The following is a 23312-nucleotide window of genomic DNA, read 5'->3' as shown; positions in this document are numbered from 1 at the left end:
ACAGATACAAGTGACTTAAACATCTACTCCTGCAAAAGTTATGATAGAGCAAGTCACTGTAATTACAGTTTATGATGTAATTGTGAGAAACCTACTTTGTTTTCTTTCTTGTGCAGTTCAGGTCAATAGCACAGCAAAGGGAAATAATTAGATGGAAGGGACAATACTTTTCCAATAAAATAATAATTTTTCAGTTCTGTATACATAATACTGTGTTTGAGCTTGCTGTTAACCTAGCCATTAGATGCTGATGACCTAATTAAAGCCTGCTTAAAGGGCTTTTGCTGCTTAAATGGCTTTTGTGTAAAAATATCTGAAATTTACTCAAAATGAAATACAAAGTTTGTGAAATGTCTACACTGCAAGAATAACATTCCAAAGATTACTCCAAGTAAGAGTTTCTTGAATATAAGCCAGTAATAATAACAAACTGCGTTTTAAATATCTATGGAAATAATGGGCTGATATGTGTTTTTTGCCAGTCTGGAATTTAAAGTTTCTTATTCAAAATTACAATTCTAATTTAATTTATATTTATTAGTAAAAAAGGGACGCAATGGCAGGAAGCTTGGGCTTCACATACCAAAGGAACCAGTGACTACACAACTGACATTAATTGGCTTGTAAATCCTCACTAACAGACTCCCTCCAAACACACATCTAACTATCGCATCTCAGCGAGGTCAGACATGACCAAGTGTAAACTAGTCGACAGTTGAACTTAGCTTAAAAATATTTAAATGTACTGAAATGCCTTTCTCTTCAGACAGTTGAGGCTTTTATAAACCAATTATGCCTTTCTTTTAAAAAAGGTGGTAGACATAATTTAAGCGGCTAATCTACTGGAACAAAGCCATTTATGGCAGAAAGCCTTTTCTGGTTCTCAATATGAATGTCATTCATGTTCTTTAAGTTTCTTTGTGATGCCCTGACAGGTCTCGGTAAAATATTTTTTCTTAAAGTAAAACATAAATTACTTAAAATGAGAAAAAGTCTGCCAAGAAGTTTTCAGAATTCTTGGAAAAAACATTTTTCAGGTGTAACATGAGATCTTTGCCAGTGAAGGATGCATCTGTGGACCACATGGACTGACTAAAACCTGTATAAGCATTTGTTTGAATGTAAGCCTTACCCATGCACAGCACTGAGCAGCCAGAAAGCTATGCAACACAACGGGCATCTTAAGAAGTTATTTAGGCTCTTTGAAATTATTTCCATGTCTGTGTAACCTAATATGCAATAACAGCACTTTTTGCTGAAGGGAAAAGACAGTACCCTGAACGTGTAGGTTAAATTTCAAGATCTCCATTGAGGTTCCTTACCAGCAAAGCTTTTAAAAGACTTCTCCATAAACTACGGAGAGTTTAGCTAGCAGAGCATCCCCTTATCTGAACAGAAGGCTGAAGATCACAACCATTTTTCCAAACTAAGCATCCAATTCTGATGGAGGTCTAAAGAATAGTGTTCTACAAAGAACAGATGGTTCTCAAAGTGCTGGCTCTCATGATCTCAGTTATGATGACAAACCTTAGGCAAATATAATGACTGCCACATTAACTTTCATGCACTTCTCTCATGAGAATGATATACAATTTCCCTACCTATTATTAATAATATATTAAGCTTTCTTCCTTCCAAATCCACATGGATAGCCACTATAAAAATCCAACAACTATTATAAAAGGAAGTAAAACCATATTTGTTTTAATGGAAGTATCATTTGGGACATGTTGGTCTCAGATTTTGATAAGAAAATCAGTTTTTACACTAGTCATAAAGTTAAAAGGCAGCTATTTCATTCTTAAGAAAAGCCAGTACATAAATACTCATACTGCAATAAAGCTACCAGATGACACTATGATAAATGCTGACCTGATGGAGAAAAAATTAAGAAAACTTTCTCTTCTGTATTTAAAGAGAGGCTACAAAGGAAGTAGTGATATGATGGCTTCATATATCTCACTGAAAGATATATTTTTAGTCATTTTAAAATAAAGAGGTTTTAAAATAAAGAATGTTTTTTGGAAGGACTAAATACTGTTTTATCTTTTCTTTTCACACAATAAGCAGAAATTGCCATCATACTTCAGTGCAGCCAAAGCACAGGCTCTGTTTGGCTTTACTATGCATGTTCAAAGATCGTCTCTATTTTGACATTTGATGGACTTTGTTGAGGACATCATCCTTCAGATACAGCAAGAAAAGAAACATTGTTTCTGGAACTCTTCTGGGTTCTTTTAGGTACCACCATGGTCCTAAATCACAAGCTTTCAGTGATTTTGATTCTTTTGATTTGTTGTTTCTGACCTCTGAGTCAGGAAGTCAGGTGTGACTGGCAGTATTAAGTAGAAGGAATGAACAGCTTCCTTGGCTATGGTAAGGCCATCAGCTTAGACGTCACAGATTCTTTGCAGAATGGAAGAATGCCATAAAGACCAATTCCCAATTAAAACAGAAACCTCCTCAAACAGACAATACTTATCTATCCTACACAGTAATTTCCAACTTTCTTTATAAAAAGAAATAAAAGATATGTATTTCTGAATGATCACAGAATCACAGAATCGCTGAGGTTGGAAGGGACCTCTGGAGATCATCTAGTCCAACCCCCCTGCTCAAGCAGGGTCACCTAGAGCACATTGCACAGGATTGCATCCAGGCATGTTTTGAATATCTCCAGAGAAGGAGACTCCACAACCTCTCTGGGCAACCTGTTCCAGTGCTCTGTCACCCTCACAGTGAAAAAGTTTTTCCTCATGTTCAGATGGAATTGTCTGTGTTTCAGTTTGTGCCTGTTGCCTCGCGTCCTGTCGCTTGGCACCACTGAAAAGAGTCTGGTCCCATCCTCTCGACACCCTCCCTTCAGATACTTGTACACATTGATAAGATCTCCTCCCAGCCTTCTCTTCTCCAGGCTAAACAGGCCCAGCTCTCTCAGCCTTTCCTCATAGGAGAGATGCTCCAGTCCCCTAATCATCTTTGTGGCCCTTCGCTGGACTTGCTCCAGCAGTGCCACATCCCTCTTGTACTGGGGAGCCCAGAACTGGACGCAGTACTCCAGATGTGGCCTCAGCAGGGCTGAGTAGAGGGGGAGGATCACCTCCCTCGACCTGCTGGCAACACTATGATAATCTTATCAAGCTCCTTTATTCATGTGCATTCTTCTGCAAACCTATGAACACGCTGTCCTACTTTGTTACAAATGAATAATGCAAAATGAAAAGTTTAGTACTACGCACACAGAATTATTGTCTCCTTTCATTGCTGGATTGACCAAAGCCAGTTCTGAATTTTTACAAGACGATCTGCATTAGATTAGTAGAAGCATATTCCCCTGGTATGTCCAGGCTCTGCACTTGACAGGCTCTGTCAAGGAGTGCAAGATAAGGTCAACTAATGTGTTTTAGAAAAGTGCTCCAGTTTGCCCTTAAAAATGGGCAAACTTGAACTTCTTAAAATTAGTCTTATACTAACTTTAAAGTTTCTCATCCTGTCCCACTCCCATGGATGCCTCACTCTTCTACCCCTCTTCTTCTGCCTACACACCTTGCATGAGTGCTGCTAGTTCACTCCCCTGCCCCATGTCTTGTTCTGCCTTTAGTTGGGGATGAACAATAGAGTATGAGAATATGTGTCAGAATATTAAGCACTTAGACACTCCAAAATCTTTTTAAGATTACCTAAACTATTACTACCAAATAGAATAGGATAAATTAAAATGAAATGAAAGCTATAACAACTTTGTCTGAAAAAAGTCCTGGGAAAAAATTTACTGAGAAAACTATCAAAAACTGAACTTAATTGCCTGGTATGCTATTTACTGAATAGGGAAAGAAAAGGTAGCAAATAACACATGCTTTTATAACCTTTTTCTACAAACACTTATAGCAACAGGAAATTCAGATACTCCAATCACACAGCTTCTAGAACTTTACCCATTAATGGTGATAAACAGAAGTCAAAATATAGTTTATTTATGCTTTTCCTGAAGGGTTAAACATGTACAAAATATGCTCTACTTAATTCTCTTCTGACCTTGTCCAGCAGATATGGGCTAGTAAAGAAGAGCACAGAGAATGCGGAGCCTTTTATTCTTTTTATATAGCACCACATAGAAAAATATAGGCTTACTCTGTTTAATAAATCAATTTCTTCCTTCAGCTTCACAATCAGCTCCTCTTTGTCCTGTGTAATCTTCATTAATCTCACATTTTCCTGTCTCTCCTTTGCAAGTTCCTAAAAAAGAACATGTACTGAAGTCCCAAATAGAATAGGTTGTTTGAAAAGAAACAGTTTTAAGTTACCACTATATTAAAAAAAAACAAAAAACACTTACCTGTAATTCCTTTTCTACAGGAAGTCAAGCCCACAAATACATTTCAAGGAGCTAATGAGTCACATGTCTAGGACAATATTTTACCCACAGTAAACCTGTGTGATAATTTCCAGAGATAATGTTTTAATTAATTTTCAACTTAAGCATGAATGCAAAATTGGATTGGGGCCCAAAAGAGAAATAAGTAAATTTAAGGTCCCAGCTTCCAAACTTGTTATATTGTATTTTTCTTTAGGATACAGAATTTTGTTTTAGATTGTGGTTAACAAGGAAATGAAGACTCACTGTAAGATCTGTGCATCTGAATGTGAGAAAAAAATGAAACATTTCACATGAGACATTTACACCTTAGGAATTCAACAAATCAGGACTCAGGATACTGAAAAAAAGCACTGAAATCTTCCTCTGTTTTCTGTGCTATTGGCAATTAAATTATTTTGGAGGGAAGCTGATTTGGAAGAGGTGATTATAGAGCATTTCACTCAAATCAGGCTTCCCTAAGTCTTAAAAAAAAAAAAGGTAATTTCTAAAGAATATGCTTTATTTTCATCCTTTCCAAAAATAAGGTCTATCTAAATTGTGTTAACTTAGCAACTTTCATCCATAAGGATTCAAAGATATTTGGGAAGTTACATACAAAAATCCATTTCAGAAGAAGAAAGAGAGGCTAGTAATAGATTACAGAGATGACATGTTTAGCAAAAACTGTTATAGGTGAAAAACTCAGCTTTAACATTATTACTTTTTCCCAAAATTGTTTATATGAAAAATTTCTAAAATAACGAAAATTTATTTTAAAAATGTATCATCTGAGTTGCTTAAGACTTCAATGAACAACCAGATAACAAATTTTATAACACTTCAGTACATTAAAATTTGCCAAACAAGAAGTAGATAAGGAGTACACTTGCTTATTTTCTGAACAATCAGTGAGCCAACCTATCTCCTCCCACTACTCCCCCAGAAGTTATTTGCACAGTGTTGGTGTGTTAAGAGATAAGTACGAGAAAGACACAGAACACAGCTGGCTCTAAGCATATTACCTTTACCTCAACTGTTCCTTGTTTATACACCAAATCAAAACTAAACATTTATGATGATTAAAAAGTTCATATTCTTCTCAGTCTAATTCTTTATACATTTTTGTAGCCAAAAGTATCTGTAGTTCAAGTATTTAGCACCACTTCTATATATTTTACTCAGCATTTCCCCACTGAGTTTGAAAGATACTTTATTTCAGAGGGATACTGCTTGGAAATAAGTTGGTACTTACTCTTTCAAGTTCCTCAATCCTCTTTTCCAAAGCATTACTTGGTACAGAATTCCCAGAAGAATTTGCATCCCTGCTGTATCTGCTATATGTTGTCCTGTCTGTTCGGGAATATCTGTTTGCAACATCTTCTTCTGGTGCATTAGGTGTGCTACAGAAATAAAGAAGAAAGCAGACACCCATACATTTAATAAAATGGTTGTGGTAGGAACAAATATAGACTGCTCTCCAAGGCACTCAGTAAGTAAGTCTAAACTGCAGAGCACTTATTTCACAGCTCTTGTGTTACCGAGAACTCACTGAATTCACTGCCTCAAAGAGTAACGCACTAGACTATCTCAAGATACAACCAATATCAATATCATTTCCTTATGACTGAATGTTGTAGCTTATAATTTTCCTAGAGCAACATTTCAGAGTACTCTGCCTGCTTTTTTCTCTATGAAACCTCTTCTTTTCTGGCCAGGGTAATTTAAGCAGCACATATGAATTTGCTGTAAAAAACCTTTAGATCATCTCTACCACTGAATCCCCACCAGAGAAGGTCAGCAACTCTTTTGCCTGATAATAATCTAAATCAAGATGAATTGATATTTGGGTTAAGGACATGACAGTTTTGAAGCCATATTTGATCTGAGTTATTGCAACTACACAGATCCATTCACTGAGTTATATTACCAGCTCTGAAGAGTTAGTGTTTCTTATTCTAGATTCCAGCATGAAAGAAATCTTATTTGCTTTACACACTTATTGGAGGTACTAATCTAAGAACACTGGAATTGTTTAATTCAGTGAAATATTCAGGAGACATATGACCTGAATCCTCAGAGAAAAACATTTGGCAAGTTCTCATCAACAGAGCAACTGGTTGTTTAGTACATTTTGTAAGTCTTCAGAAGAAGGTGGTGACCTGCTTTTCTGAACAGTGATTATGAAATTTAAACTAAGAGCTGTAGACAAAAGAAAATGTTGCTTTCTAGAAAGAATTTTAAAAAGGCTACCTAAAGGTCACCTTGAAACAGCTGCATTTCTGTGTTGCAAGGAACAGACCAAGAATATGAAACTCATCAATAGAACTTGATTAAAGCCAGGTTACTAGCACTGTGGGAGAAAACAGCACAAAGTATTTGGACTGATACACCTCAAATTAAAAGAAAAATTACCTATTCATCACTTCAGGATTAAGGAACATTCTTCTTGGATAAGGAAAGTTGGGAAGAACATCAGATATAAAAGCAGCCAAGAGCAAAAGCAATGAAAGAAAAGAAAGGGCTAAAGTTTGTGCTCTTACATTCAGTGAAATAATTACCTACTCAGCAGTTCTAGTACTCCCACATCCAGGTCAGGTGACTGACCTGAAGCTTATTAGGTATTAATGAAATAAAATGGAAAAATGTGCATGTGGTGTGCGACACCATGATTTTTGTTGGAAAATGTCAAAGTTCTAGGTAGTTACTGAGAAAGTCTCTCCCTAATGAAAATATTCTAATGTCATGGGGTTTTTTTGTGGGGTTGGGAGGACGAGGGAAAGTCCCCTCTCTGGATATCCAAAAGTCATCCATGAATCACATACGCAGTTCCAGCAGACAGCAGACTCCTTGACTGCACATCAATACCAAACTCCATGATCTGAGGAGGAGGACACAGCTCGTCAATGGCTTATGAGTTGTCCCAAGGAAGTAATATGCTCCCTGATTCCCTCCTCCTGTGACGCCCAGAAGCCAATTATGTGGTATCCCGCGTCACTGTATGAAAGAAATACACTGCAGAAGCCAAATCAAAAGGATGATGTCAGTATATAGGACTAACTGTAAAAACAGGGACCTATGAAGTTGCTGTCTAGAATCATTCACTGAAATGACAGAATGCTATGCTAAAAGCCTTGGGCGGACAAAGTATCTTCCTGCATGATCCCCAAAGACTGTCTTCCTAGTCTTTCTAAAGGGGGGGAGGGTAGAAGAAGGGCTTTTGAAAAAAACATCTTCAGTGAACATTATCCTTGACATAAGACAAATGGCTAAAGAACAACATCAATGTTGTTTAAAAGATAAATATCTTTTAGAAACATGAAAAGCTTTCAACACATGAATATTGTAATTACTGAAGATAAATTTTAGATGAAGTTTATCGCAAACATTATGTTCCACTCTTAAAAATAGAAATGGACCATTCAGGTTTAATTTATACAATAAATAGGATTACAGAATAATTCAGCTTAGAAGAAACATCAGGAGGTCTCTAGACCAACCGTTTGCTCAAAGAAGGGTCAGCTATGAGACCAGGTTGCTCAGAGAAAGCCCTTTATCCAGATGAGCCATGAAAACCTTTAGGATGGAGACAGCACGACTTTTTAGGGCAACCTGTTCCAATACTTGATGCCCTACCTAGTGAAAAAGCTTTTCCTTTTATCAAATTAGAGACTTTCATTTCAATTTCTGCCCTTTGTGTCTTGTCCTCCCACCATGCACAACTGTAAAGAGCCTGGCTCTGTCTTCTTGATAATTTCCTTGTAGGTACTGGAAGCCTGCTCATAGGTCCCTCTAAGTTTTCTCTTCTCCAGGCTAAACAAGCCTAATTCCCTCAGTCTCTCCTCATATGCCATGTGCTCCAGCCCCTGCACCATCTTGGTGGCTCTCTGCTGAACTTCCTCCAGATCAGTGTGCTTAATACAGGGGGGACCAAGACTGGATGCAGTATTCTAGATGCAGTCTAACAAGGAATAAAGGAAGATAAAAACTTCCCTCAATCTACTGGCTGTGCCTATTTCATACAGCTGAAGATGCTGTCAATCTTCTTTGCTGCTGGGTCACTGCTACCTTAAGTTCGGCTTGCTGTCTACCATAAATCCCAGCTTCTTTTCAGCAGAGCCGCTCTCCAGCCAGTCAGCCCCCCGCCTTTATCCTTGCTGGAGCTTCTTCTTTCCCAAGTACAGGACTTTGCATTGGTCCTTGCTGAATTTCATAATATTCCTGTCAGCCTGTTCCTCCAGCCTGACTAGGTCCATTTGAATGGCAGCCCTGCCTTCAACTGTGTTGACTGGTACCTCCAGTTTGGTGTCACCTGCAAACTTATTAGACTGCACTTCATTACCTCCTCCAAATGACTGATAAAGATGTTAAACATGACAGGTTCCAGAGTAGACCCTGTCATACTCCATTTGTGGCCGGCCATCAAGTACAGTTCCACAACCCTCTAAACCCAATCATCCAACAGCTGACACATCCAGCTGCCACCCACCTAGACCATAAAGTCCTAACTTGGATACAAGAATATTGTGGGAGACAATGTCAAAAACCTTGCTAAAGTCAAGGTAAGATACATCCATTGCTCTCCCCTCATCCACAAATCCAAACATTTTATCACAGAAGGCCATCAGCTTGGTCAGACATGATTTATTCTTGGTAAATCCATGCTGGTTGTTCCCATTCACCACCGTCTCTCTGTGCCCAGCACTGTGTTCCAACAGAATCATTTGCAAGATTTTATCGGGGTTGTCCTGTCTGTAGTTCCCTGAGTTGACCTTTTGGCATTTTCTGAAGATGGCTGCAATACTCTTCAGTCACTGGGAATCAGCCTGCACAACACTTCTAAATCCATCCTTTGTACTCTGTCCCTGCTTCCTGTACACTACCTTTCTGCCCTGGAGCTCCAGCATGGGTTCCCTCTTCAAACAGGCCAGCTTCCTGATACATCTTGTTTTCATGGTGCCAGGATGGACTGTTCTTGCTCTTAGAGGAGGTTGCCCCTAAAGTCTTGTCAGCTTTCCTGAGCTCCTTTGCCCTTCAGAGGTGCCTCCAATGGGACTCCACTTACCAGTTCCCTGAATAATCCAAAGTCTGATCTCATAATCTCTCTCTGCTACTTTCCTTCCTCATTCACCTCAGGACCTTCGACTCCATTATTTCATGGTCACTACAGCCAAGGCTGCCATTGATTATCATATCCCCAACCAGTTCTTGCTTGCTTGTGAATGGCAGATCCAGCTGTGTATCACTCCTGGTTGGCCCATCTAGTGCCTGTATCAACAAGTTATTAGCCTGACACACTCCAGAAATGTTCTGGATTGCTTGGGCTTCACCATGTTGCCCTTCCAGCAGACAGCAGAGAGACTGAAGCCCCTCAATTTGTTTAAAGAAAACTTCATCCCTGCTTCTCACTCTGATCAGGCGGCCTGTAACAAACTTCCACCACACTGTCACCACACTGGCCTCTCCTCTGATTCTGACCTGCAAGTTTTCAACCAACCTGTCATCTGTCCCATAGAAGAGCTTCCTCTATCTATTCTGCTCCTTTGCAAAGAAGGCAAACCCCCTCATCTTCTCTGCCTGTCTTCCTTGAAGAGCTTGTATCAATTGGTCCATCACAGTACTTCAGCTGTGCGAGTTGTCCCACCACACCCACACAGCTATTCTAGCAATTTGGTAGTCCTGTGAATGCATGAGGCACTCTAGTTCCTCCAGCTTACTTCCCAGGCTGCATTTGTGTACATACATTTAAAGAAAGTCTCCTTTCGCCATGTTTAATCATTTCTGAGTTCTCTCTTCTTCCTGCCACCCTGCATCATTTGCTTTCCACTCCTGTCCATCATTCTTCACTGAACTATGGGTTATAATCTCCCTCTCCTGTCATTCTTCCTTACCAGGCTGGCCAGCCTGTTAGCAAAGATGCTCTTGTCTCACTTCATCAGGTGAATCCTGTCTTTCCTCATCAGTCCTCAAAGAGGGGCTCATGGGTGAAAAAGCCAAATCCCTGTCTATGGCATCAGCTGCACCAAATACTGACCTGCAAGATAGGTCTAATATTTCCCAAGTTTTTTGCCTTCGTGGTCAGACTGAGGAGACCTCTCCATGTGTCATCCCTGCCCTTCTCCTGCGCCCACAGAGACGTGTAGTCATTCTTAATATACTCAAGGTCTCTCTTCACTTAAAGATACAGTATCAAATAGCATGCATCTCCACAGTGTTAGTATAACTCTCCATACAATAAATTGAGCTACCAATACATGTAAAAAGTTCCTATATATGTTAGAAAATAATTTCTTCCAGAAACTTCACCCCCACCCCCATATTCAGTAGTCCTGACCAGAAGTAACAGCTCACCTACCCAATAGTTTCTGCCTTTGGCTCCTACCCAAGAGCTTGGTACATAGGTTTGGCCTGTGTAGCTGATTAGTTTAAAATACAGATAACTTCTGTGTTTATATGTTTACACATCTGAGTGCATATTTGAAATGAAAAGCGAAATACAACTTTAATCCAAGTACACTACTTAGAAGAATACCTGGGCGATGCAGCTCTCATTATACTGGTAATCAACTCTAAATATGCATTTATATTTATCCTAGCTTATTTTTAAAGATTTAAAAGTTTTACAAATGGGGTACATTAAAAACCAAGCTAAACAATTCTATTTCAAAAAGGAAAGACTCGCAACAGAGTGTATACCAAAAGTCTTGTTAAACAGATGATAACACAAGGGAGGAAAAACAAGTATGTGTCCAAAATGTAAGAAGACTACACAAATCAACTGATTTTTCATGAACTATAGATATAGCCTTCTAAGGAATAGGAACAGAAGCCAAAGTGGGAAAGTTATGTGACCTAACATGTTAATTTTATGCCATTTCCACATATTTTTGGGGTGTACACTAATCTGTCATTGCTCAGCTGGTAGGCACTCCATCATTAACTAGTCATAACTTTTTTGCTTTAGAACATGTGTCTACTCCTTTAAAAGCACTCTAATGGAATCTTAAGAGATAAGCATTACCAGCTAATTAAAAAGAGCTTACGGAGGAAGTGGGATCATGTTCTCCATTATGATCATTATATATAAAAATATTGCTAATTTAAAAAATACGTATTAGAAGTCATGAATTCTCAAATTACAAATTTAATAGAGTGTTCTTCCCATAGCTATTTTCTTCCTAATAGCAATGGTATTTACCTTCAATGCACAGTCTCAGATATAATTAAGAGCAGCAGAACAGAATGCCTTGGGACCAGGCAGAAGGTAGTTACTTTCACTGTCCAATCCATCAAAAAAAATACCTTGACTTATATAATATACATCTAAATAGTCAAAGACAAAAAACTCTTGTTCAGTCTTCAAAGGATAACTCAAATGAGAAATCGCACAACTGAAAAGTATGTAATGGGTTTCTACAGTACTTAGAAAAAGAATGAAAAGTACCATGAGTATCCTTATAACATTTTCTTTAAAACATAGGAGAATATGTGATTAATGTATTCATTTAAGAGCCATGCATTTCACAACTCTAGAAAACCCCTGCTGACAATGTGCAAATCTAGAGGGATACAGTGCAAATCAAAAGCAGGCATATCTTGGCAAAAGAATGTCTTTTCATGGATATAAATATTGTTTTGCTCCAGCATGTGTGAAGTTTCCAAGGCACACTGACACAATTGTAAGGAATTTTGTAGCTTAATGTTATTACCATATTTAGCACTGTTTATTCTTCATCTAGAAGATTTAAAAAAAAAAACATTTCTAGGACCGGATATGCATGTTGCAACACAACATAAGAGAAATATTTTAGCTTAACTCTATAAATCCTAGATCATTTAGCTTTTTGAAAGATGTGTTGTTTCATGCTGTTAATGTCACAAGGTTAGACCACACAAAAATCCACTAAGCTTTTCCTCACTCAAAAATGATCCCTTTTGCCAATACTGGAATATCTCAACTCAGCTCCAGTGAGTGATCTTGGCAGGTGATCCTATGGGAAAGCTGAAAGAAAGAATAACTAGACAGGAAGGGTTTCATTAATACCGAAAATTAATTTTGTAATTATTCTGTATATTCCCTAAAACTTGCATTCAAAAACTTTCTCTTCTGTTCCACTGGGGAGAAGACCCTACTGAACATTTCTTTTCTTTCAGTATCAATAAGTACCGAAGGCACATATCACAGAAACTTCTAAGAAATTAGAGCGATTTAAAAATTTTTAAGGAGGCACTAGACCTTAATAGACCTTAACCTGTCATGAAGGAGTCTGACATATACATGGTTCATTATTTTGCTTTTTATAACCAACCAGTGGCCAAACATGCACAGCAGCAGCAAAAAGTACCATTTGAGATATGGTAGGTATATCTTTCACAAAGAACGGAATTTTAGTATTCTGAACAAACGTCATTTTATGAGCCCTAAACCCAGAAAAGAAAACTCAGTTAGAACAACATCATCACTGAACTTGTAGTCTACACTTAATTAAAAAAAAAAAAAAGTCCAGCCCAAGTTAGATATCTCTGTAGAAATGAGAATATAATTTCTAGATATATAATCTGTCTAAAGTGAAGAATTTTGCACACTGTTAAGAAAGGGAGTTGGTTTTATGCCTGATGATTTTATGGAACAAGAGTAGAACCTCAGAAAGCCTATGCTTTCCTTAAAAAAAAAAAAAAAGAAGTAGTGCATGCAACAGCAGAATGGTTTTAGCTTGACACTCTGCAAATGAAAACTTGCTTCTTCTGCTTCCTAACTGAATAAAAGTTTACTAACTTCAGATTTCAGCCTGCAGTCCACAGCTCCCTGGCATCTTACAGAAGGTAAGGAAAAAAAGCAAGCCTGTTGCCAGTAGGCTATCACAACCTCGTATTAAATGTTTATTCCCGTAATGGAATACTGAAAACAGAAAATGCTTTTGCAACTTAAGATGATTTGCTTTTAAATGTGTGTGTGGGGGGGGGGGGGTTGGCTGTATTTAAATAAAAATATTCTAGTGAAATTAACCTGCATCACAGTCTTTGACTACTCTTTTAGACAGAAAGTTTGGTTTTGGAATGATGTTCTAGTCATTTCCTTTAAAATAAAATAAAATTAGGTACCCACAAATGGGTCAAGTTTGAAGGCAATATTACAGAATGCTGGAATAAATCTTGCTCCTTCCAATGTCTCTTTGGCTCTTTCAGTGTTTTCCTGAAGCACTGTCCAAAAGCAATGGCACTTTCATCCAATTAAAGCTATCCAAGATTTCATTGATTTCAGCTACAGCATATTTACTTTCATTTCCAGGATCTTGTAACTACACTTGATTTGGAAAAATCCTAATTAATTATGCCACTTTGAAACCCAGCCAGTTGGTAATAGCTTCTTTGGAAGAATGAATAAAAGACTATTTCTAAATAGGCTATGTAGGACTTCTGTTATCTTGGACTGCTTAAGGTGGGTTCGTGGCATTCAGAGTTGAGCTAAGGAAAGGCAGTCATGTCTTCGCTGCAGCTGCACATGCCCAGCCTCCTCCACTTGTCCTGGCTTTGGCTTTCCAGTGGCTGAGCAGGAAGCCATTCGAGGAGCTGATCCAGCAAACCAGCAGCCCAGCAAAAGGAAGCGACTGACTTTCAGCTGGAGGGGCTGCCTGAAGCACCACCCTGTCCAACTGGCACAGCTGCTGTCACAAGGGACAGTGAGCCACTGCAGCAGGCTCAACTTAGACCATCGTAAACGTCTGTAGAAATGAACCCTAAGTGTTTCAGCTTCTTCATAACATCCCTATTGGCTGAAAAGGGTATACAACAGTCAAGAAATGTCAGAACAGATGTGCCCAATCTACTTGTGTGTCTCCAGAAACTTAATGGGCCTTGATTAACCTCTGTTCATTTCAAGTGTTCATTTCTGCACAATAATGGTTCTAATGACACATTTAAGCCCTTTTGTAATCTAAAAACATTGAGCAAGAATTTCAGCAAAGCTTTAACATTTCCTTCACAGCACTTCCATTTAGGACCTACTAATCTCTTATAGCTCATTTAACATTCATACAAGAGTTTAAAAATTAATTAGAGCACAATATAGTCCTTTGGAATTAGTGGGCAGAGTCTCTACCAGTTGAGCTTCATTTCAGTGTGCAGCACTATTCGAAAAGAGGAAAAAAAAAAAAAAGTCTGACATTTTGTCTGTGAGCCATACCATATCGTATTTGTTTCCAGTAATAAACAGAAATTACAAAAGGAACACACCCCTGAATCACTAAGAGATTTTAATCTACCTCCTTCTGTAAACTGATCCAGCCTGATCTGTCTGATCCATGAACCATGCAAAATCTTCTGAGTTATTTTAAATCCTGATTTGCCAGGGTTTATTTTTAATTTAAGACATTTTTAAAACATTTGCTTTGAGAAGCAAAATAGCTCCAAAGCTGGTAAACAGTCTTTAAAATAAGCTGTTAAAACAAATTCTCTGTAGTTATCAAAATATTCCTATGCCATATACTTACTTTTGCCATTACTTACTTTTTAGTACACAAAATATAAGAGAAACATAATATATGTTTGTATGTAAATTACACTCACATATTTCAATAAGCAGAACACACTGGTATCATTCACTTGTTTGAGAAATCAATGATGGCACGAACTATGGTGATAGCATCAGAATTGAATCAGAAAACCATATTTATTCAAGGCAATGTGCTTGTTGGTTTAAAACAACTACTCACAAAGCAGCACAAAAACTGGTAGACCCAGTTATAGTAATAGTAGCTTAGAATGGCCAAGGTGAGGCATATCATATTAAGAAAAGCTTAGCAAAAGATTAAAGATGAGGAAGTTGATATGGGCTCTTGCCGCAGAAAGATACTTACATGAAGATGTTTTAATCTCCTGTAGCTCACAGTCAGCACAGACGACGAGTCAGAGCTCTCCCAAATACGCTCAAAAATATGTCACGTACAAGCATAATACTGGAGAGTCTGGTAATGTTCTTAATAGATCTTAAAGGATCATCATAGATCACAATAGAGCCAGCACTTTCTTTTGAAAATATTTTATGCAGTTTTTCTTGCAACTACAAAGGAACTCCTAAAGAAATTTTTGGGGCGTGAGGAAATTTTTAAAGTAAATTCTGAAGAAAGACCACAATTTCAGATTAAGATCCCCATACCAAACTTTTATTTATTTTAGTGTATAAGGAGACAGACTCAGTTTGTCTGAACCAGCCAGCACAGAAGTAGAATAACACAACGGCAGCCAGCAGACTTCATTCGTAAACACGTCTTCTGGCCAGTGGGTATGCAGGGAAACATGGTCCTCAGAATGTCATATAAATGTTTAGCCATGAATTGCTGCATCCATATAAGGCAAAGTAGCTCGTATGTCTGATTAAATAGGTAGTAAATTCTGTGCAATTCCTTGAGCCTTGGAACATATTGTGAAGACTGCAATTCCACGAGAAGCACACAGCACAGATCTATCTTCTCTGCTCTTGGTAAATCTCTCTTCCCTTTTTAGGTCCAAGAGGCTGGGTATCTCAGCGCAGACATGAAAACAGTTGTACCGTAAGGGAAGGGGAAGCTACTAGAAGCCTGGGATGGCATCAGTAACCTAGGACTAGAAGTCAGAGGAAAACAGAAGATGGAGACAGAACAACAAAAAAAGAAATCATGAGAAAGAATAGAGAGAAGACAAGGACCTCAGTGGTTAAATATGAAGACATATGAGAAAGTGGGAGAGACAGGAAAGGGGGTCTAACCAAACTAGGAAATGGAAACCAGCGAGATGGAAGATGAACGCTGAGATGAAGAGCTGTCGCTTCTGGTGAGGAACAACTAGGGAAGAGGGAGAAATCAAACAACAAGTGGCAGGAGTAGTAAAGATGGAGGAAAAATGACCTGAAAATTTCTGACAAATAATGCATTCTTCCCTTGTGGTCCATAACAGAGCCAAAGATTTTAAGAAAATGTTGCCTTTTCTCTTTTGTCATCATATGCCTGTAAAGTCTAACAGAGTCTCTCTCTGTCTCTGAAGGTCATCCACAAAAATCTTGACCAACTGTTATTGAAGCAGCTCAAGTAACAGAGACTCTTAAATGGGACCTCAAAGTGGGTTGGAATTTGCTTTGCTATCAATTTGCTTTGAAAACCTAAGGAAGTACAACCAAAACTGTTAAAAGCACATTAAGCTGGACACTTAAAAGAGTCTTCAAGCAGTTTATGATCTTCAGCCTTTTAACATATACATTCTGTAAATAGCTGTAATCACATAACTACATTTTCTGTTTCCAGGGGACTTCTGCGGTATTTGGCACATAGGTCAGATCTACATTACAACGAATGAGAATTACTGTAGAGGAGGTTCTTTTCTCTAGGACCTCTACTTGTTGCAGAAGTTGGAAGAGGCAAATAAGCCAACAGTTTGCAAGAATAAGCAAGGACTTTTGTGATTAAAGTAGTTGAATATTGTCCACGGGTACCATGATGACCTCAAAGGAAAATAATAATTTGTTTTCAACATGAGGTTAGAAAACTATGCAATAAGTAAGATATAAGGCCACATACTGAACAAAATGTTGGACAGCAGCTCGCAGCAAGTATGATTCTTCCTGAATGTGATGCAAGTCCTGAGAGGAAGAGTTCATGAACAAAGAAGGTACATCATATATCTAAATAAATCAAACTGAATGAAGACTGCACAAACAAGTCTAATTTTAGCATTTCCTAGCTTTGGACTTTCCTATTTTTGCAATGCTAATCAGAAGAACTAGCTTATCTTCAAGTAAGTTAGGAATGTGTATGATTACTCAAACTTTTATATCATTATCCCCCATGCACACAACCAAGTTTTTGCATATGACATAGTATAGCACGTGAACACAGTAAAGGTAAAGGTTTACGAAAAGCCACAAAGTACTACGACACACAGCTAAGTATTCTGCAGATACAAATAGCATGGAAATTCTGCACAGGAACTGAACAGGAAGTGGAGACTGAACTAAAATGTGTCTGATTAATAAGAAACTAATCATGAAATTGTATAGATAATAAGGTCATGAAAATAAGTCTACACATGATTCAAAAAACCCTGCAGCAGTAAAAAGCATCACTAGACCATGTTTCTGAGAACCCAGGAGTATAAATACGGAAGACAGCATCATGGCACAAAAACAGAGTATTAAGCTTAAGCATAAAGGATGGATGAACAAGTCTAAGGGGTGGATTATACACTAGTGAAAAGTACATAACTGCAGGTGCTCTTTGCAACTACCTCTACAACCAGAAAATACATACAAATGAATAAAGCACCAACTCATTTTACTGAATATAGGATATCAAAAAGAGAATACACTTACGTGTTGAATAAAAATAATATTTAGACAAATGTCTTATTTCAGTTGACACATTTCATCTCCCATGTTACCATTAAATTTCTGCAATAATTGCGATGGCTGTGTCAATATTAATTCTATATGGGCAAAAATTTCATACTCTGGCCAGGTGCATTGAGAAATTTGAAAAGTTTTTCTGACTGATGAACTTGAGCCATGACCAGAGTAACACTTGGCTCAAAGACAGACAAGTAACAAGCAGAACAGGACACGCTGCATGGGCAGTATTCCCTAAAACTGATATAGAAGTACAACAGAAATCATATCAATTTATTTCAGTATTAGCATAGGAAGCAACAAAATTATGTTCCTATAGCAAACTTCAAATGATGGTGGTTCATATACCTTAATTATGAAACAGCTAGCTCCTGGTTATGTTAGTCAAAAATACCAAGTTAGATATTTACTTGGGAAACTGTTCTGCCCTAATAAGACCTAGCAAAATACCAGCTGAGTTTATTTTAAAATAGTAACATAACATAGCAGTTTGGGTAAGTTTGCTGTACCCCAAAATCAGGTTATAAATATACAGTAGTAGTACAATAGCCTGTACTACAAGCGCCCAGTATATTTAATCAGCTTTATTTCTGGCAGATCTAAATATGCAAACAGAATTTTAGAATGTGTCGAGTACAAAGATCTCATACCTTTTAAATCTGCTTGAAGCCGTCCTGGAGGAGTCCTAAAAGACACAGAAAAGAAAAACTAATTTATTCACATTTTTCTTTTATTTGTGCTTGAATAATGTTTTACCACCTCATAGAAAATGACACCTGCAGGACAAGAAAGCAAGATCCATTCCTCAAACAGCTGCTGTACAACTCAGTTTTGCAGTATTTTGCTGTTTGGAATAAATGGAATATTGTGATTATTGTAATCATGTTACTGCTTCTGAAACCAGCTCAGAACTCTTAAGGACAGCTTCTGGTTACATCTTTAAACATGCACTTTGATAGCTGCTTATCTGTTTGTCAAGGAGCAGCATAGCAAAACTGCTCTGGACTCTTTCAGCACCACTGCTGTCCTTCTGGCCTGAACAAAAATGGAAGCTGGCAGCTAGTATGGGATTGAGACCCAAATCAAGTTATTACACATGGATTGGCTCAGGGTAACTATTTATGGGTATGCTCTTTCTTTACTTTTCGGATTCCCATAATGCAGTAAGTGGATGGTTTTTCTGAGATTATTATTTTTTTTAATTTGAAAAATTCCATTATGCTCTTGTTCTGGCTCTGTAAAGATGGAAATGGAAACAAAAAGAGCAGCAAGAAAGACAGCACATTTATTCTGTTACACAGTCCGTAAAAAACCCTAATACACTATGTACAAATAAGAAATAGAAAACTCATATTGTATCCATAATGCTGTGATTGCAGGTCCTCCAAAAAATGTCTGATCACATGGAAAAGTTAAGACACGTTTCAGCTGATAAAAAGATGGCTCAGATTAGACAGGGTATGCCTACACATATTTTTAAGGATGTTGTTGCAAAGAGAACATGAAACAATTCTTTTTATTAGTCATAGACGAAATTTCCCCCAGCATCAGTGAGTACTAGGTAAAGGGTCAGGAACAAATATTCAAGGAGTTAATCAACTGAAAAAGATACCTAATGAACTGAAAATTTGCCACTACTGGAAAAATAATGGCAAAACATGAGATTCTGTCTATTTATGACACTAATTACAGACAAAGATATAATGAAGTCTCAAAACAAGATGCCGGAGAGATTCTGTCCTCTTTGGAAATCTTGGGAAACATTACACTATCTTCACTGATTAATGTCTTTGTAAGTAAAAGTTAATTAGAGAAAAAACTAGGATAAAAAGTATTATTTTATTATACAGAATAAGGTTGGCAAATTATTTTTATTATAGAAACAAAACTTGATCTTAAGCTGTATTTTTTATTTTATGGAGCATTTTCAACTTCTGCAATATGCGCTACACATTCCCCTTCCCTAACATAAGCAGAAGAACAATATCCAAAGTTGTTTAAGTCATGGAAGTTATTTAAAGAAGCCCACAAAGTGGTATAAAACTGCTGTTTTACCACTGGTAACTATTTTATCACTGATAACAACATCTGAAAAGTAGCAATTTACAGCTATGAAACAGCAACCTAATTTCACCTCTAAAAGGGCAAGGAAACAAAATTTTAAACTGTAACAATGGTATTTTTAAGGTTTACTAAGGATTATCCTTGAAAGGTCATGGCAATCGGGGGCGGTTCCTGAGAACTGGAAGGAAGCAAATGTCACTCCTGTCTTCAAGGACAGCAAAGGAGGAGGATCCAGGGAACTACAGGAAGGTCAGCCTCACTGCGATCCCTGGGAAGGTGATGGAGCAAATCCTCCTGGAAGCCATTTCAAAACATACTAAGGACATGAAGGTGACTGGCAGCAGTCAGCATGGATTTACGAAGGGGAGATCATGCCTGACCAACCTGACAGCCCTCTTCAATGAGATGGACGAGGGGAGAGCAGTGGATGCTGTTTATCTTGACTTTAGCAAGGCTTTCAACACTGTCTCCCATAATACCCTCACAGACAAACTGATGAAATACAGACTAAGTAAGCAGACAGTGAGGTGCACTTAAAGGTGACTGAAATGTGGGGCTCCAAGGGTTGTGATCAGTCCAGCTGGACACCAGTTGCTAGTGATGTACCCCAGGGATCGATACTGGGGCCAATACTGTCTAACATCTTCATTAATGACCTGGGTGATGGGACCGAGTACACCCTCAGCAAGTTTGCAGACAATACAAAACTGGGAGGAGTAGCTGATACATCAGATGGTTGTGCTGCCATTCAGAGCGTCCTCAAGAGCCTGGACAAATGGGCAGAGAGTAACCTCATGAAGTTCAACAATAGGAAATGCAAAGTCTTGCATCTGGGGAGGAATAACCCTTTGCCCCAGTACAGACTGGGGGCCGACCAGCTAGAGAGCAGTTTGGCAGGAAAGGAGCTGGGGATCCTGGTGGACAACAAGTTCAGCATGGGCTAGCAATAGGCCCTCATGGCAAAGGCGGCCAACAGCATCCTGGACTGCATTAGGCAGAGTGTTGCCAGCAGGCTGAGGGAGGTGATCCTTCCCCCCTACTCAGCACTGGTGAGGTGCATCTGGAGTGCTGTGTCCAGTGCTGGACTCCCCCATACAAGACAGACATGGACATACAGAAGCGAGTCCAGCAAAAGGCCACAAATATGATTAAGAGTTTGGAGCATCTGTCATACAAGGAGATACTGAGAGAGCTGGGACTGTTCAGTCTGGAGAAGATAAAGCTCAGAAGGGATCTATCAATGTGTATAAATACATGATGGGGGGAGCTTAAAAAAGACAGAGTTAGACTCAGTGGTGCCCAGTGACAGGATGAGAGGAATGGGCACAAAATGAAGTACATGAAATTCAACTTAAACACATGAAAAATCTTTTTTTTTTAACTATGAGGTCAAACACTGGAACAGATTGCCTAAAGAGGCAGTGAAGTTTCTAACCGCGGAGATATTTAAAACCTGACTGAATACAGTCCTGAACAACCTGCTCTAGTTGACCCTGCTTTGAGCAGAGAGGTTCGACGAGAGACCTCCTGAGATCCATTCCAACCTCAATGATTCTGTGATTCCAGTCTACGACACATCTCTATTAGCCTTTCAGTGCAGATCGGGACTGTCCTCTTGAAGTGAATATTCCAGTTGTCTCCACTTACTGTGGTCTAGTTCACATCATGAAGCCATCTCAGAATGAACAAACTAGATTCTTTTTGAATGAAATTAAACCAAAAGATGTGTTCCAGAAGTCATACTGCTCACAGGTGTTCACAAGATCAGAGACCTGGTCAAAATAAAAACCCCCAAATCAAGCATACTGAACACCTCAACGCCAGAAGTTTCACTCTGCAGAGTTGCTCCTACCATACCACACTACTTGATAATGTAGATGAAGTCTAAGATGGTTAACTTTTTAACCCCCACTTCATAGTGAATTATGTCAGTGAACTAAGTGATTAGTTGAAAGACGATGAACATACCAATAAAATTACCTTTCTTTACATCTATGTGTTGTATAAAAGTTCTTAGCAATCATTTAAAATGCCCTGCACTGTTCACTCATGATACTTAATGCAGTCTTCTAATACTGCTGCTAAAAACCTTTACCCCCAAACTATTACATACTTTCTTAAAGCAGTGACTCAACTATTTGGACCATGAACCAATTCCCAAAATTTTCTTGAGCAGTCATATTAAACATATCAAAAAGCACCTAACTTAAAGCACAGTGAAAGCAACAGGACTCCATGGGTCAGCTATCAAACCATGGTCTTTAAATCATAGTTTGGAAAACCCTTAAATATTTCTTATTTATAAAGTATCAGTAATATACTTGTGATCTGCAAAATACTAAAAAAGGAGAAACTATTTTGCCACAAGGCACAGAAATGTAGGAGTACTAAAGAGAGAATGTATGGGAATTCTACAGAAAGCAGTCACTTCTACATTTACTCTTTTAGTTAATTTCTTGGGGAAAAAAGCATATGATAAAAACTTTTTACTGAACTTTCCCCAAAATGGTCAGGTTTTTCAATATGCAGGTATATCACTGGTTTTTCTTCCTTTTTTCCAAAAGCAGCATCAGAAAGAAGCAAGGCTCAGGGACACAAAATAGAACTATTGATCTTACTGCTTCTCCTCCAGCTATTTCATTCCTCCCTTTGCACCAAGTCTGATGCTCAGACTATTCAATGGGCTGACTCTACCCAGTAACTCAGCAGAAAACTTTTTTGCTTGTATAATTTTCTCCTCGGTTAGTGAGCTGAATGAGTTCAAGGATCTGTTACAAGTCATAGAGCTGGTGTAAAGGTGGAAGGAAGAGAGGCCTACTTCTTTTGACACCACTGGGTGATTAGATTGACTCTCCCATCTCTAATTAAAGGCCATCTTTGCCACCTTTATATCCAAAAATTGGTAATTAAATTATATTACACTAAGGAATAAATGCTAATCATTTAACACTTGATTTGTATTAACAGAATATAGCAATTTATATCATTTCATTATAGTAAACTTTCATCTGTTTTTTTACAGAGGGGAAAGAGCAAAAAAAGGTAATTTTCAGATTAATTATTCAGATTTCAAGCTTCACTATGCTATTGTCTGACTTTTCCACCTGCATTATCCTCTCAGCTTAGTGAGTTAAGTGAACACAAACCTAACATCTAGCAGCTTCAGAGGATTTCATTCTTCCCTCTAACACTGCTATCTAGAGACCTGCCTATCTGAACTTTTACATATAGAGCTGCAGCCTTGATGCCTGCAGCCTTGATGGTATGGCCACGCTTCCTGGTGAACGTAAACCTCTGCACACAGCGAAAGGCAGAATTCACAAGCAAGGGAGAATTTGCACATGACCCTGCAGCCTAGGGCAGCACACATTCCCTAGCACAGGGAAATCCGTGCGTCTCGGTGCCTGTTCCCTATTCTAGACACCAAAAGGATGCAATTTATATATTGTATGCCCTCAAATTTGCCAAGATTTTTCCATACAGTAAATGCAAAACCAGGCAATTAAGCAATTTATATACATA

At 38.3% G+C, this 23312-nt stretch overlaps 1 protein-coding gene across 1 annotated transcript in view; it reads right to left on the bottom strand.

The window, feature by feature from the left end:
• The window catches only part of PAWR (pro-apoptotic WT1 regulator), an 84656-nt gene that overhangs the window by 6243 nt on the left and 55101 nt on the right, over nucleotides 1-23312 (bottom strand). The window contains exons 3-5 of the mRNA XM_067313018.1: nucleotides 18377-18411; nucleotides 5610-5757; nucleotides 4132-4236 (exon numbers count right to left, since the gene is read on the bottom strand). Coding sequence (XP_067169119.1) covers nucleotides 4132-4236; nucleotides 5610-5757; nucleotides 18377-18411 — 288 coding nt within the window. The remainder of the gene's footprint in view (nucleotides 1-4131; nucleotides 4237-5609; nucleotides 5758-18376; nucleotides 18412-23312) is intronic.

Source organism: Apteryx mantelli, chromosome 1 (genome assembly GCF_036417845.1).
Source record: "Apteryx mantelli isolate bAptMan1 chromosome 1, bAptMan1.hap1, whole genome shotgun sequence".
Lineage (NCBI taxonomy): Eukaryota > Metazoa > Chordata > Aves > Apterygiformes > Apterygidae > Apteryx > Apteryx mantelli.
The sequence above is the reverse complement of the archived record's forward strand: the minus strand, read 5'-3'. Positions and strand labels throughout refer to the sequence as shown.